General features: G+C 37.9%; 1 protein-coding gene across 1 annotated transcript; it reads left to right on the top strand.

Moving 5' to 3' along the window:
* Positions 1-1,466: 1,466 nt before the first annotated feature.
* Positions 1,467-8,862, top strand: LOC135136076 (uncharacterized). The gene is made up of 23 exons (XM_064065206.1): positions 1,467-1,563; positions 1,615-1,656; positions 1,705-1,741; positions 1,791-1,912; positions 1,963-2,521; positions 2,570-3,003; positions 3,051-3,457; positions 3,506-3,711; positions 3,764-3,932; positions 3,981-4,211; positions 4,257-4,583; positions 4,634-4,879; positions 4,937-5,152; positions 5,202-5,342; positions 5,394-5,539; positions 5,588-6,055; positions 6,105-6,176; positions 6,226-6,406; positions 6,452-6,595; positions 6,643-6,851; positions 6,903-7,246; positions 7,295-7,521; positions 7,567-8,862. The coding sequence occupies exons 1-23, from the start codon at positions 1,467-1,469 to the stop codon at positions 8,860-8,862; spliced, it is 6,321 nt and encodes a 2,106-aa protein (XP_063921276.1).
* The last annotated feature ends 8,420 nt before the right edge of the window (positions 8,863-17,282 follow it).

The following is a 17,282-nucleotide window of genomic DNA, read 5'->3' as shown; positions in this document are numbered from 1 at the left end:
AAATCCGTATAACTCACGTCAAAATAAAGCACAGAAGATCAAGCAAAATAACTGAAAATCAGCGGAGCAATTTGCACTGTACACCCACACTAATCGCACGTTTTTTAATGATCAAGATATTCCTACATATTTTTGGACTGATTCTACAACCGTTCTTTCTTGGATTAAGTTGACTGAAAACTGGAAACCATTTGTTTGGAATCGGATAGAAGAAATTCAGAAGCTGACCAACGCTGCCGACTGGTACTTTGTACCTGGTACAATAGATCCAGCCGATTTACCATCCTGAGGTTGCATAGCACCACGCTTGTTAAATTGTTGTTGGTGAGAGGGTCCGAATTGGTTAAAAAAGAGAGACAAGAAGATCAAGCAAAATAACTGAAAATCAGCGGAGCAATTTGCACTGTACACCCACACTAATCGCACGTTTTTTAATGATCAAGATATTCCTACATATTTTTGGACTGATTCTACAACCGTTCTTTCTTGGATTAAGTTGACTGAAAACTGGAAACCATTTGTTTGGAATCGGATAGAAGAAATTCAGAAGCTGACCAACGCTGCCGACTGGTACTTTGTACCTGGTACAATAGATCCAGCCGATTTACCATCCTGAGGTTGCATAGCACCACGCTTGTTAAATTGTTGTTGGTGAGAGGGTCCGAATTGGTTAAAAAAGAGAGACAATTTTGGCCACAACAGAATTACGAAACTGACGAAGACAAAGTTATGGAAAAGAGAAAGAAAACTGTCATAACAATGTTGGCACCAAACAAAATTGACGTTTCTTGGGCTTACAGAAAATTTTCTAAATTCTAGCAGATAGTCAAATTGTTTGGTTAGGTCAGAAGATTTTGTCACAATGCCAAAAATCTCAGCAGTAAAAGAAAAGATCCTACGTTAGAATTTTGGAGAAATGCAAGAAGCACAACTAAATTTGTTAAAGTGTGTACAGAAAGAAAGGTTAAAAATTGATCTCTGGGGAATTTTGTCGTGGTTGGTGATGGGTTGGTCTGACACTAACCACGAAATATTTGAGATTCGAATTTAAATTGGTTAAAATGTCTTGTGAAGAGGTCACTGAAGTCCTTACGCCTCCGGAAATACGGGAAATTTTAATTTTACATTTGCCACTGACATTGACCTGACATTTTTAGTCATGATTACCAATCTTACCGATCTAAATTACACCAGATCTATGAAAAAACGCCTTTCCGCTATTCACGAACTGCTGTGAGGTCATTTGCGTGCTTTAATAGCTCCATTAGAAAACCAAAAAACGTGCGCGGTAGAAAAAAGGTTTTCCTATGATCCGGAGCTTGTCTTCACTATCACAAGGCTCTGCTAGTGGAATACTATAATAATAGGTCGTCATTAAGTATTCATATCACTATTATTTTTCTGTTCACATTTTTCTCGTTTTTTGTAGAAGCCCTTGAAATTTATTTTAAAAGTATTAAAAAAAAATGTATTTATACAATAATAACAAGCAGGCTTGCATCTCAATTTTAATAAAATTTGTGACTGATGTTTACAACTCGATGAGAACAAAAATGTTATCAAGTGAGTAAAAAGAAGATAAGTTTGCAAATTAATGTTTATTCTTGTTTTTAGAACACGATCTAATTATCGTTGTCTCATTACTAACCATAAGTGGTAAGTTTAAAAGCTTTTTTATTCCTACTTTATGTCATGTGATTGTAGGTGTTTATGCTAAAGATTATGTGACAATATCAAACTGGTAAATATACAACAAGTGGAGAATTAAAATAGTAAATTGTTAATTTCAGTGGAGATGATACAATGACTTATACCCCTGCTGAGAGAGTAGAAATAGGTCCAGAATGGGATGGTGACGACAAAGAATTGCTGCGCAACTATGACTTTACGTATGCGATTTCACACCATGCACGTATGTGTTTCTAGGTAGTACCCAATTTTTTATTTATTTGTTTATTTAAGACGGAGCAAAGGGATCTGTGTCAAATATACCAGTTACAAATTTACTGCAACAAACGTTGGATAATATACAGAAACTTGTGATACCTCCAAATACTTTTGTGCCAAACGCATACAATGTGACAGTGCACTCTAAACGTAAAAGTTCTGTAAAAACAGGACCTGCGAATGCTTTAGAAAAAGGATCTAAAACCTGTCGAGTTCTAATATTGACCTTTTTTCCGTTTGCAGTAATATCAGGAGGATTTAGAAGGGTGGTGCCGGCTAACCTTGATATTGTTGTTGATGGAGAAGGTTCCTTCGATTCAAATTTTAACAATGGAACTTCTAGCACTTTAAATTTCACGTGGTCATGTAATCAAACCCAGACACCTCCAACTTTTTGCAAAAAAGATCCCATTTCCACCGCCTCTGGGTTTACTATTCCAGCTCGACACGTCAAGGATGGTGACACTTTTACCATAAAGTTACAAGTCAAGTTAAAGTACTTAGACGAGGATATCAACAAAAATGAAACTCAGACAGTTATTGTAGTAGCTAACGCTCCAGCTTTGGAAATGATGTAACGTTTTTCTTCACTATAACCGTTCTTCTTTAACGTATAATTCAGTTGTAGAAAGAACTGTCTGTCGTGGACTGATTACGCCAACTACGAATTAATAACATTGTTTGGCGCTTCTTGCGTTACGAACTGTGAAGGGTTACAAGATGATGACTACATGTGGTCTGTCAAAGTTCTCAACGACTCGTCTTACAAGTTTGATTATTCAAACTCGCGTTATGGTAAAAGCGGCACCAAATTCTTGATTGAGAAAAACACATTAGAGAAAGCAGCTTGGTACATCGTGGAAGTAGAAGCAAAGACTACTCAAGGGCGTGGTTATGCAGCGCTTAAAATGTCGTACCATCGTCCAGCTAAAGTTAGCAACTGTAAGCTCGACCCACCAGAAGGAAAATCTCTGGAAACTTATTATAAGTTTTCGTGTACACAAACCCCACCAAACCAACCAAATTTTTATGAATTTCTTGTTAGAGACGCTACTGGTATTCATTAATTTTTTAACGAACCTATACTCGAACGACTTTTGTAGATATTTCAATCGAACAGACGATTGTTAGTGGCTTTCATCCAGACGTTTTTAAAAGACAGTTCAAGTTACCCCCTTCTGAGGGAAAAATTTTTATTGCGAAAGCCACGAAAATTTCGAAGGAAAGTTATCCAGCTAAAGAAGTAAGAGTAGAAGGTCGTGTAGAATCTGCTCTTAGCGACAAACCATCTAAAGAAGTGGTCCAAATTTTGGACGACATTTACAACGGCAATGGGACTAATCAATCTATAATTAATCTAGTTAGCAGTAACAATCCGGAAGACAGGAGCAAAGCGATTGAAGTTTTTCAAAGCATAGTAGATGAACTTGTGGTTAGTAAGATAGAAGATCAACAACTGAAAGATTTTCTCGAAACTCTCAAGTACACAGCTTCAGAAGACATGTTGAAGGTTATTTATTCAAACTGATTTAAAATTTAAATAATGGTAAATATGTAGGCACCTCTTAAATCTTTAGAGGAAGTGATTAAAATAAGTCAGTCTTTGACCAAACTCCAACAGCAACACATACCTGCAGAGTCTGATCCACTTCTATCCAAATTTACCTCAACAGTTTGTAAAAAGATGGCAGACAGGGCTTTAGAGACACTGAGGGGTCAGGAATTTCCATACAAACTAGGAGACAGAATGAAAAAGTTTTCCTCGTAATACTATCCTCATTTAATTTTAGTCTGCAGTTAACTGTTCCTTTATTAGAACCGTAGCTAAGTGCTTTGAAACTACCACGAATCCAAATTACAAGATAATCAAGCCCATTGAGCTAAACGTTTCTACAGAAACACCAATTTTTGACGTGCCAGTAATTACAGAAGACTACCCAGATTACGTTGACCACGACGAAAGCTACTACAAAAATTTGGAATACGTATGTTAGTTTCTCACTTTTTTTCACCACTAACACAACTTTACCTAGCTGAAAGAAGCTTCGTTCAACATAGTAAATGGAAGCGCTACATCTGCAAAAGTGATAGCAATGGCCACAGCAACCGGTGAAGGGTTGGTCCGAGCTTTCGGCAACCAAAGCGAAACTGTCGTTTTCAAAGACACCGGCTCGGAACTTACAAGAAGCCCTGTACGAGCAACAGGAGTAATAGTGACTGTTTCGAGCGATTTCGTAAACGACGAACATTCGTACGACTTTCTCGTAAGTTAAATCGTACATTAACACTCGTACATAATAAAATTTAAGATGACGACTTGGAATAATGACATTCTGTGGTGGAATCCTGGCTTTGTAAAAGTGTACACAAATATTATTAATCTAGAATTCTGGCATTCAACGTGCGTGAAGCGCATAGACAGTTTTAAGAATCCAGTGGGCATTTATTTCGCTATGAAGAACAAGAGCGGATTTGTTCCAAGAATGAGAGAATATTTTGTCAATGTTGCAGAAGGTTATGCCACAATGACTGACGATGAACTGAATTATCAAATCAACGTTTATCGAATAGCATTACCAACAAAACGAACGTTGCACGTAAACTTTCGTGGTTCCAATACTAGTAACGTCTTTAACGTAAACGACTTTTTTATGATAAAATACACTGAAGAATAAACTTCTTTCAGGTTGTTCTTTTAGAAAACAAATTCCCTACTGTGGAAGATTTTGTTAACAACGATGTAACATTTGAAACTGACACTTCTCTACGACTGGCAAACGACTATGATTATGACATTCTTGCCTATATTGGAATCTTGGTTAAAAAAGAGGCAGCTGCTGAAAAAACAACCTTGACATATGGAATTAGTACACTTGTTACATGTTGCATTGAATTTATAACACTAGACAGCAAATGGATACCCACGTGTAAGGTAATACAAAAAAAAAACTACACAACAGATAGTAAACGAGGTTGTTTATTTGGACAGCCTGGAAATGAAAGCAATCAAACTGCTCTCTATTGCATCTGCAATCATTTCTCGGTCATTGCTGGTCACATACAAAATATACAATATATTCCCCAGCGCGTTTTTAAGCCAGATTTGGAATTGAAACTCTGGTACTCTTTAGTGATTTTCTCAACTCTGGCACTCACTTTATTGATTTTCTTGTTGCTGCTGACGTTGTCGTTACTTCAGAAAAAGGTATTTTCGCACTATTTGAAAAACCAATAACGGATATTGATGATTTTAGGAGCAAGTTTACTTTGTAGGAGATAACGATGCCAGCCATCGATTTGCCTACTTGGTGATGATTAGAACCGGTGAAGGTTACAATGCGGGTACTTCATCCAATATCATGATCAAACTCGTGGGTGACAAGAGCTTCAGCGAGGTTGATAAATCCTATTAATGAATTAATTGTTTTAATTGTTTGTTTTCATAGCCACATGCCCTCAATTACCCTGATCCTCAGTTAAGAATACTACAACAATTCAATCACGACATGTTCGTTTTGGCGACAGAAAATCATTTGGGAAAACTAACATCTCTGGAAATTTGGTTTGACAGTATTGGCCAAAACCCAGATTGGTACGTCGTATTCTTCCCATTTAACAACAACCAAAAACTCTGATTCAGGTACTGCAAAGATATACTAGTTTACGACTTACAAGAACACACCCAGTGGCACTTTAAAATAGAAGAGTGGATATCGATTGTTAAAGGTACGACGTACCTTGTGGCCAAACCGACTCAACGTAAAACACCTCTTGAAGAACCACCGTTTACGAAAACTCTGTCATTTACTAAAAAATTTCCATTTATTAGATTCAAGATTGATTTAAGTCTGCTTCGAAGGTACCACACTTGGTACTTATGGATAAATGAAGAAAATTTGTCTTATATTAAAAAACTGACAATTATGCTCTCGACCATGCTAACGACGTATAGTTTAGCTCTTGTAATGCTGGGTCAACCAAGTCTAAAACTGATTGATGGTTTCGAGCGATATCACTACTACACAATTCCTCTGTACTCTATTTTGGTAGGTTTTGTGTGCTCGTTTCCCACGTTTCTGCTGCACATTGCCATCGCTTGGTGTTTTCGGTAATGACTTTACTCCACTCTAGTGTTACATTTACTAACGACACTCTAGGTTTTCTAAGATTCAAGTCTCAAAGTACGAACAAGACCGCAAGTTATCTTTCCGTTACACTGTGGCTTGTTGGTAAGTGTTTACCAACTCTTAAATCAGTACTCATGTCATGCATCTCTAGGAGCGCACTTCTAACCCTAATTGCTCTTTCTACTGCATATTTGATAATTATTGGGTTCTGGGTACCAAAGTACGCAAGTCTAATATGGTTAACCACCAGTGCTATTAGTATCATAATCGGAGTACTTCTCTACGAACCCATTTTCTTTCTCGGTGTTAACTTTTTCTACAACCGTGAAATCGTAAGGAGTAACCTTCTTGTATTCCACGTAACTAAAAAATTTTAGGTCTACGAAATCAAAAAAAAATTCGAAGATATTTTTGCGGCTGTCGAAGCACAACGAGATTACTTGTTTGCAACGTTTGGACCACAACTTCTGCGACCGTATTTTGAACACTTGTATATTCCTTTAAAGAGAAGACGAATTAAAGTTTGATTCGAAATAGTACTAACAAATTTATTCAACTACTGTTTCAGGAATTGACAATCTTAATTAAACATCGTCGCTTCGTTATATCCGAACTTCAAGATTTACTCATGTTTGTTGTATATGTCATTATTTTATACATGGTAATTTTAGCTGATAAGGATAGGTTGGTGGTACTCGGCAAAATGTTAATGGAGGACATAATCGAGGGAAAACATACAAGAACCGTGGACTTCAACGACATCGAAACCGCTCACGAGTAAATTTATAACTTACATTATAATAATAAGTTACCGTTTCATGCATTTAGTATCTATGGGTACATCAACGCAACGTTAATAACATCAATCCAACCCTTGAGGTGGTACGGAAACTTCGTGGTGTCGGAACCTGGGTTGATGCTCGATGTTGCCAACAAATATATGGGAGTTACTAGACTGAGACAACAGCGAACAAAAAGCGGTCTCTGCGCAGTACCAGAACCCTTGGAGTTCTTAAACTTGTCGTGCTGGCCAGAATTTGCACGAAAGCACACAGAAACCAGAACTTTCGGCTACAGATGGGGAAATTTTTCTACTTATATCAATTACGACAGACTGAAGACTATTTGGAAATACGCTACTCAAGGCCAAACGGCAACTTTTCCCACTTTTGGTAATGTTTCATTTTTTAGATCGAAATGTGAAAAGTCGTGGTTTTTAGGCGAAATTGCGGCCTACTCTGGTGGTGGCTATGTTGCTTATTTGGGTCGCACCCTATACAACTCCTACGTTAATTTCAGGCAACTTTTAAACAAGTTGTGGATTGACCAAGCAACGAGAGTGGTTTTCATTGAATTTTTAACCTACAATGCCAACTGTAACATTTTTAGCTCAATTAGACTTACATTCGAACAAAGTGCAACAGGTTTCGTTACAAAGCGTGTTATTGTAAGTGTATTAATCAGTGTCGTTTTTTGTTAAGAGGTTTTCTAGGTTTACACGGTTCGAATGCTCTTTGTCAACAACGAAGTGGCTTACATCTCGACGGTGTTTTTCACTCTGTTCATAATTTGGGTTGGGCTGCTAATGTTCAAACAGTCGCTAGGAATCGTCAAATCCTTTCACCATTTCTACAAAGACCCTTGGCTAATGATTGATTTTATAATAATCGTTTTGAGCCTTTTGTGCATATTTTTCTTTGCCTTGAGGATACATTTTGTGGGAGCGTATCTCGAAGAATTGGAAACAGCTAAACACAACGCATTCTTGAGCTACTTCTATTTGTTCTACATAGAAGATTTTCTTACTTTTGCGGCAGCTTTCTTGGTGTGCATAGCAACCATCAGACTGTGGAAGTTTCTCAGGTTTGCAAAAATGTTCCGAATGATGGAAAGAACGTTGGCAGTAGCACTGTTACCCCTTCTGTGTTTCCTAATTATTTTCGGCACTGTTGTTATGGGAGCCGGAATGGCATTTTTGTTATTAGTAGGAAAGGAATTTAAAAGAGTTCGATCGTTGGTAAAAATGATAAGATTAATGTTGACTATGAGTTTAAAAGCTAGCGAAATGAAGTCTACAGAATTCCTTGATTATAAGGTTGCGTTATTCTACATGGTCTTGTACATTATAACTCTAGAACTAAGTTTATTTACTTTTATAACCATAATCGTCTTTGCTTACGCTAAAGCCCAGTGGGAATTTTCTTCGGATTTGGGAAATTACACAGTGAGAGACTACGTACTAGAACGATCTGCTTATTTGAGGACTTTTTTCACATATAAATCTAAACGACTACGAGCTGGACTAATGGAAATAGTCGATAGTAAAGTAGCACCTAAATCCGATAAGTTTTTGTATCGCAACAGCTGCTCCGTTTCCGTTCCTAAAATGAGACTGATGAAATACATAACGCGAGGACTTATTAGAAAACAAACCCGAAAATCATCTGTTCTTACCAGTTACGACGTAAAACTAATGGAGACTATCTGCCGTCAAATTTTTTTAAAAAGTGGAAAGGATGAAGTTGATGTATTTTTCATGGGCCATGTCCGAGGAACAAATGTTAAATTAGTTGATGAAAAACGTGTTGAGAAAATTGCCAATATTACTAATTTGCTATTGCAAGAAAATCGGTTGGATTCATTTATACAAGAAGAAAAGAATCCTACACTGGAAAAGTATGTGAAAGCGATTAAAAGACGAGGTTCTACTCTACGACAGTGCACTCTGAATTTGAAACTAATCCTCAAGAAAATGAAAACAGCTGAACTCAAATTTTCACGTGTTTAGTTAGTTTCTTATACTAAGTGTAATTTTAATACCAGTTCTTTACTTGAATAAAACTTAATACACTTAACTATCAAGTGATAAAGAATTCTGGCTTCTAGATTTCTAATTTTATGGAGCTGACCGTAACCAGCCGGCAGTTAGGCCTCGCCTTTGACCCCATTGTACCTTCCCAAGTCCATATCAGGGTGTTTTTCCGCTCCTCTACTCGTCAAGCTACCCAACTGCTTAAATGTGCTTGAGTAATGCAGAGGGTGGGAACTCCCTGATTTTTGGAATACTAGGCCAGATGTCCCCTAGTATGGATTTCCTGTAGGAGGCTAGCGCTGGACACTCACGAAGAATGTGCTCAGCTGTTTCCTTTTCTTTATTGCATCCACATGAGATTGGGTCTGTTACCAAACCTATCGTATGTAGATGTTTGTCAAACTGATAATGTTCCGTAAAGAATCCTAGCAGTTTGTCCCTTGAAAGTGAGAGATAAAATTTTGTTAACTTACGGTCTGGTGCGACAATGCTGCAGGTTAATCTGAATGAAATTTATCTGCTGCAACGCCATCTTTGCAACCAAACACGTCATACCTGTCTTAGGAGACACGAGGATTATATCTCAGGCGAGCCCGCCCCCACTGGTGGAGGCTTCATCTCCTGGGATTTCTGACTCTTCCATAGGAATCTGCCTTTCCTGAGTCGACGCCTCGTTCCCCTTAAGTTTCAGGTTGAAAAAAGACAACATATACATAGTTGATCCTGCCCTCTCTCTCCCTGATTGTTTTGGCCTCATCCATCCCAAGACCAAACAGAAAGAAGTTGCCTGGAAAGACAGCCTCGGGTTTGGCCTCGTGATGGAAAAGAAGCCATTTTTAACTCGAGCCTATTCGTTCTGACCTTCCAGGCGGCGAAGTACGACCTCTGCATCCACAGGATCGTCCTCATCAACCTTGGTAGCTCAGCCAAGGGGACCACGTTAAGTTGTGTGCCTTCCCACAAGAGTATTAGAGAGCGCACTGTTTGTTTTAGCCATTCCAGAGACATCTCGGCTATATAGCTTATCCTAGGATTTCTCTTTGTACTTGATGCCCCTGAAAGTGGCTGCTTGTCTTCCCGATGCCAGGCACTGTTCAAGTTTTCTGTCCAGTTCTCCCATCAGGACATTTTGTACCATCCCCACCTGGTCAGCAGCCAGCTTACCAAGTGGATGCTGTACATCAATCACAGCTACACGGAGATGACTTGCAGTTACCTCCCTGTAGATATGTTCTTTAGAGGTGATGTGGAGGTTGAAGACCGCACTCTCTTTTTTGACCCTGCGGTCTTTTTCCCTCTGGGTTGTTTAGGGTTGGCTAATAGCTTGCCCTTTGCCCTTGGGATTTATCCCGAAGACCTGGTTTCGGCGGGTCGACATTCGCCGCCTCTGCTTGTAAGCGAGCCTTCCTCCGCCTTTTTACCTCAGCCATTCAGATTCGTTTGTTCCTAGGAGGCTGCAACCCCACAGTGGCTGGGTTTTTAATTTGAGTGCACCCGAAGGCACTTCCTCAGTGAGTTTTGTTATTTTATTATTCATAACTTGGATTTTGATTTCATCCTTCTGCGTCCCCACCTACACGGAGCCCAACAAGGGGACGTCGAACTTCGACGCCAGGGCTAGCAGAAGGATATAGCCCCCAGGGAAACTCATCCTGCAGGTACACAGGCTACACTTCTCCTAGAAGTCACCTTGTCGGTGGTCTAACTTGACGACGCAGCCGATTGATCTGAGATGGGTTAGCCTCGATCTCCCATTTTGGTGGCTGTTTTGACGACCCAACGCCAGGGGTTTATTCCTGGAGAAGGAAAAAAGCCAAATCGGACTTCCACCACCCCCAGGAGTGTTTAGTGCCAGAGGGCCATGTCCACCCTCCCCAGACAATACCGGTACGGTCCCCTTGACGGGACACTCCCTCTATCCGCAACCTGGGGACGCGCCTGATAGGTAGCTCAACCTACAGGGTGATAAAAACTTATAGTGCATTTGTTCTTTGATAGGTCATGAAATTTATTTTTAAAATACTGATGTTCGGACTACACTATGCTTGACACTTATCAGAATTGCCATAACTGTCAAACTGAATAAAAAGCGCGCTGGTGTTGCCAACAGTATTTTTTTAACATTAAATTTCAAAGCGAAAACTAAATTTAAATTTCATTTCCGTGGTTTCAGTCTTTTTTTGTTTCTATAGTTTGCCTACTGTTTATTTAGAAACAAAGTCATACTGGTTATGTCCAATTTTTACTATCACTACATGCAATTAAGCTCCGCCTCCTTGCTCACAACGAATAAAGCAAAATCGTCACAACTGAGACAGGGTGGGTGGGCGGGGCATATAATTTGACTTTTTTTTCTTTTTAATGTACATACTCTTCATAACAAAAGACTGAAAACTTGTTTAAGATGGCAAATTTTATCTCGCACACTTCTCTAGGAATTTACCAATTTAAACAAGTTTTCAGTTTCTTATCGTGAATAGAAAACTGCGCACACATAAGAAAAAAAAAGACAAAATGCTAACCCCGCCCACCCACCCTCATCTCAATTGTGATGAATTTTCTTATTCGTTGTGAACTGAGGGCCGGAGATTAATTTTGGCTTGCTTTCTTTCCAACTTAAATCTTTTCTTTGAACAACACGTTTACTTAAGAACATCTTTCACATGGTAATTTCTCGTCGAAAAATAAGGATTTTACAATTAGGCTCCGCCTCCTCGCTAACACCGAATAAAGAAACGTGGTCACAATTGAGGCAGGGTGGGTGGGCGGGGCCTACGATTTGACTTTTTTTTTCTTCTTAATATACAAACCCTTCACAAGAAAAGACTGAAAACATGTTTAAAATGGTAAATTTTATCTCCCACACATCTCTACAAATTCACCATTAATTTAAACAAGTTTTCAGTTTCTTGTCGTGGATAGAAAACCACACAGATATAAAAAGAAAAAAAAACAAAATACCTGCTACTATAAGACTGAATTTGGCAAATGATATACCTTCTAGGAAGACACAGAGGGCGGGCAGGTGGGTGGAGCTAGCAGTTTTAACTTTGTTTTAAATTTTAGATTCTTCCGCTTGTCAAAATAAAATTCAATTTCCATTTCACAATAAATAAAATAAGTTAGTCAAATGAGGCAGGAGGTGGGCGGAGCTACGTTCCACTTTTTCGATAGACTTATGAGCAAGCACTAGCCCTGCCCACCCACCCACCTTCATTTCAGTGATTCATTTATCTGCTCTGAATGAAAGGTGTATCTAATACTAAACAGAAATAAAATTAATTGTTAGAATGGGAAGAAATCGGGTGGGTGGGGTTAGTGCTTGGTATGATAAAGCTGATTTTGGCACATGACATACCCTCTAAGAAAACGGAGGGTGGGTGGGTGTTGTTAATACCTGTTACTATAAGACTGAATTTGGCAAATGATATACCTTCTAAAAAGACACAGAGCGCGGGCAGGTGGGTGGAGCTAGCACTTTTGATTTTGTTTTGAACCCTAGATTCTTCTGCTTGTCAAAATAAAATTAAATTCCCATTTCACAATAAATAAAACAAGTTAGTCAAATGAGGAACGAATTGGGTGGGACTATGTTCAATTTTTTCGATAAACTTATAAGCCCCGCCCACCCACCCATCTTCATTTCAGTGATTCATTTGACTGCTCTGAATGAAAGGTGGATCTAATACTAAACAGAAATAAAATCAGTAGTTAGTATGAGAAAATCCCGGGTGGGCGGGGTTAATACTTGCTATGATAAAATTGATTTTGGCACATGATATACCCTCTAAAAAAATATGGGCGGTTGGGTGGGGCTAGTATCTGCTACGGTAAGACTGAATTTGGCAAATGATATACTTTCTAGGAAGACAGAGGACGGGCGTGTGGGTTGGGCTAGCATTTTTGACTTTGTTTTAAATCTTAGATTATTCCGCTTGCCAAAATAGAATTCAACTCCCATTTCACAATAAATAAAATAAGTAAGTCAAATGAGGAAGGAAGTGGGCAGGGCTATGTTCAACTTTTTCAATAGACTATGAACAAGCACTAGCTTCGCCCACCCACCCACCCCTTCATTTCAGTGATTCATTTATCTGCTTTGAATGAAAGGTGTATCTAATACTAAACAGAAATAAAATTAGTTGTTAGAATGTGAAGAAATCGGGTGGGTGGGGTTAGTACTTGCTATGATAAAACTGATTTTTGCAAATGACATACCCTCTAAGAAAACAGAGGGCGGGTGGGTGGGGCTAATACTTTGAACGACGACCATGGTGCAGAATTTGACAAAACTAGAATCGACTCGGATGGAATTTTGTTAATTCCGTCGAAGGATTTCGAAAACGACGAGCACGTTAAAGATTTCCTTGTAATAATTAAATGAAGAGTTAAATGTATAGGTATACATATCAAAACGTTTTTAGATGACGGTTTGGAAGAATTACCTATTTTGGTGGAATCTAGCTGGTGTAAAAGCACTTACCAATATAATTGGTGTCCAGTTTTGGCATTCCATGTGCCAGAAATGCATAGAACGTTTTTTAAAGATAGTTAATATATTTTTTGAATTGAAAGAACAAACTGAGTTTACGTTCACAGTGCTGAGAGATTCTATTAATATTTCAAATGCATACGCTGCACTGTCTGCTAGAGACTTAAATTGTGAGTTAGGTTAACAAAGGCAGGGATGTTCCATATAAACTTCCTTAATTTAACTCCGAGTGATATCCTCGATGTAAACGTTTAATTCGTGGTAATTTTTATTTAAATTTGCTTTTAAGGTTCTTTTAACCAAAAACAAATTTCCGATAGTTGAAGACATAAAACGATAATAAGACTTGAAATTAATGACAGTCTGACATTAATAAATGACCTAAAGCAAAAAATTCACGCTTATATAGGAATACTTGCAAACAAACCAAAAATTTTGTGATATGCCATTAAAGTGTATAAAAGTTTGTATTCCTAAATGGATGATACTCAGAAATGACTGGGTTCCAACATGTATGGTAACTATGTCATAAAATTTGAAGATCAGTTATTTGATCGCACTTTCTAGCAGCCGGGACAAGAAACCAACCAAAGTGTTGTTCATTGTCAATGTACTCAGTTTTCCGTTATATCTGGTTACGTACAAAGTGCTAAATATCTTCGTCAAGAAGTTCCACTAGAAGAATTGGAATTAAAACTTACCACTTGTAAGATCATCTTTATGACCACAGCGACTACCATTGGAATAATTTCATTATTAATGTTATTCACCCTAATTAAAAAAAAAAGGTACTGTACTAATCGAGTACGTGAATTTAACTTATGAATAATTTCCAGGAGCAACTATATTTTCTTACGCCTCCTATCGATTTGTTTACCTAGTTATAATTAAAACTGGCTTAGGTTTCAATTCCGGTACTTCTTCCAACATAGTGATGAAACTCATCGGCGAAGACAACATAAGCCAGGTTGGCAAAAGATCTTTGTTAACTAATCAAATTGTAGCCACACGTTTTGAACTATCCCGATCCTCAATCCCGCATTTTGCAACGGTTTGGCAAAGATTTGTTCATTTTAAAAACACAACATCATTTAAGGAACATAACAAACAATGAGCTTTGGTTTGATTGTGTTGGACAGAACCCTTCTTGGTAGTCAACCCCAAAACTAAGTCCACTGACCCTTGCTTAAGGTTTTGTAGAGATATAACTGTTCTCGACTTGCAAAAGCACACCGAATGGTACTTCCACGTGAGAAAAAAGGTATCGCTTATCAGGGGTAGTACCGATCTAGAGTTAAAACCAACTCATGGCAACAAACAAGAGTCAAAAGTTTTCAGTGCTTCGAAGTGTAGATTTATATTGTCGCCGAAACACCATAATTGGTACCTGTGGGAACACGAGCCGACATTTTCATACTTAAAAAAACTGACAGTTATTCTATCGAATCTTTTAACCAATTATGCTTTAGTACTAATTTTTATTGGACTGCCCAGATTCGAAATGAGGGATGGTTTGGATGAACGTCGACACTACAGAGTAAACGTATTTGATATTTACGTAGCTCTTTTAAGCTCATTTGTTACTTTTATGGTGCATATTGCGATCGCTTGGATTTTTCGGTATGTAAATTTTACACTTGTGCGATGTATTTCTCACAATAATTACAGATTTTCTCCGATTCAGTTTTCACATTACGAACAAAATGTTAAACTGACATTTCGATACACTCAGGCTTGTTGGTAAAAACTGTTTTTAGTTTTTAATTATGTAATCAATTTTATATTTCTTTCTTCAGGTATATTCTTATCAGTATGATAACCGTTCCAACAGCGTTTCTAACAATGTCTCGTTTTTGGGTACCACATATCAAGAGCTTGGTTTGGCTAACAATCTGTGCTATAAGTGTGACTTTTGGGGTTATAGTCTACGAAAGTATTTTCGTTTGCATTGCAAAGTTTTTTTACCGATTTCATATTGTTGTAGGTAAATTCACCTTTGATTTGTATTAACGGATATAATTTTAGGAATATAACGTTCGACAAAAATTTGCTGATATTCGTACCGTCATCGAGGGTCAACGCAGATACTTATTTTCACGTTTCGGCGAACAACTTCTAAGACCATATTTCGAAAATTTTTATCGCCCTTTGAGAAAAAGACAAATTAAAGTTTGCAATTTCTTATTATAAAACAAATTCGGTGACTTGTTTCGTTGTAGAGTAAAACCATGACGATTCTGCATTGAAATTTTGTCATAGCAGAATTTCACGATTTGGTGATGTTTGCCGTCTACATCATACTTTCAAACGTAGTCATTTTAGCAGGAAAGGATAGTTTAATCGTTCGAAGTAAGACTACAATGACAGAAGTGGCCGAAAATGTTTTTACAAGAACCACAAACTTTCATCGCATCGATTCCAGTTTTGAGTAAAGATTTGTTTATTTTTAAACTTAGGATAACCAGTGTTTTTTTGTATCTATACATACATTAATGAAACTTTAATCCCTTCGATTCATCCACTCAGATGGTACGGAAACTTTGTAGTATCCGAACCTGGATTAATGGTTGATGTTGTGGATAAATGCATTGGTGTGGTCCGATTTCGACAACAAAGAATGAAGAAGAGACTGTGTGAGGTACCCTCACTTATGCAATTCTTGAATATGACATGTTTGCCAGAATTTGCTATCCCTTACACTGAAACTGGCACGTTTGGTTATAAATGGCGGAATTTTTCTCGTGTATGGCCTATGACAGACTGGTCAATGTCTGGAGGTACTACTACGAAAAAGACACAAAAACGTTTCCCGCTGTGGGTAAGTTACTAGCAAATTAGTACAGAATTCTGATTGGTATTTTTCCAAAACATTAAATTTGTAAGACCTGTCAACACTTATTCCAAGGTACTGTCGAGATATAATTGTGTGAGACTTGCAAAAGCACTGTCAGTGGTACTTCAACGGTAGACGACGGGTGTCATTTCTCAGGGAGATCTCCCATTTAGACTTAACACCAACTTATAAAGAAAAGCAAAAGTCAGAGGTGGACGTAGGACAACCACACAAAGCAAAGTGTAAATTTTTTTGCTCGCCGAGATATAGGTGGTACTTATTGGAACACGAGCCAACGTTTTCATACATCAAAAAATTAACAGTTAATCCTTTCAAATTTTTTAACGAATTATGCTTTAGTATTAATTTTGATTGGACCACCGAGATTAGAAATGAGGGACTGTTTAATCGAACATGACCACTATACGTTACCATGACCACTGAAAATGGTATGGAAACTTTGTAACATCCGAACCTGGGTTAATGCTCGATCTTGTCAACAAGTACATAGGTATTGTACGATTTCGACAACAAAGAATGATTAATCATGTGTGTGAAGTTCCTGAACTTATGCACTTCTTGAACATGACATGCCTGCCAGAATTTTCCATCCCGTACACCGAAACTCGCACTTTTGGTTATAATGGAGGAGTTTTACCCCGTACATGATCTTCGACAGACTTATTAACATCTGGAAGTACTCTTACGAAAAAGAGACAGAAACGTTTTTTGTTGTCGGTACGTTAAAAACAAGTTACAAACACAAAAACTCATTATTACGTAGGTCAATTTGCTACTTATTCTGGTGGTGTTGTTGAAAATAGGTATACTTTAAGACAAAGAAAGCAAAAATTAAGCCCCACCCACCCACCCTTGTCTCAGTTGTGGTCAATTTTTCATTCATTGTCAGATAGAAGGGCGGAGTTTAATTGCAAAGTTTATATTGCTGTACAAGAAACTACCAAGACAAACGTGTGTGGTATTATGGTATTTTTGAAAACGCACTATTTTCCGAAAAAGTAGCGAAAAAATATTCTTATTTCCTCAAAAGTAAAATTTACAAATAAGTTC

Source organism: Zophobas morio, unplaced genomic scaffold, assembly GCF_036711695.1.
Source record: "Zophobas morio isolate AGI-343-1 ecotype UQ-CSIRO unplaced genomic scaffold, CSIRO_AGI_Zmor_V1 ptg000004l, whole genome shotgun sequence".
NCBI lineage: Eukaryota > Metazoa > Arthropoda > Insecta > Coleoptera > Tenebrionidae > Zophobas > Zophobas morio.
Note: the sequence above shows the minus strand (reverse complement) of the source record. Positions and strands in the feature narration are given on the sequence as shown.

Excerpts from the sequence above, each read along its gene's own strand:
- LOC135136076 (XM_064065206.1), top strand. The coding sequence starts at position 1,467 with ATGTATTTATACAATAATAACAAGCAGGCTTGCATCTCAATTTTAATA. Across the intron at positions 1,913-1,962 it reads TGCGATTTCACACCATGCAC|ACGGAGCAAAGGGATCTGTG; the intron begins GTATGTGTTTCT and ends TGTTTATTTAAG. Across the intron at positions 2,522-2,569 it reads GCTCCAGCTTTGGAAATGAT|TTGTAGAAAGAACTGTCTGT; the intron begins GTAACGTTTTTC and ends CGTATAATTCAG.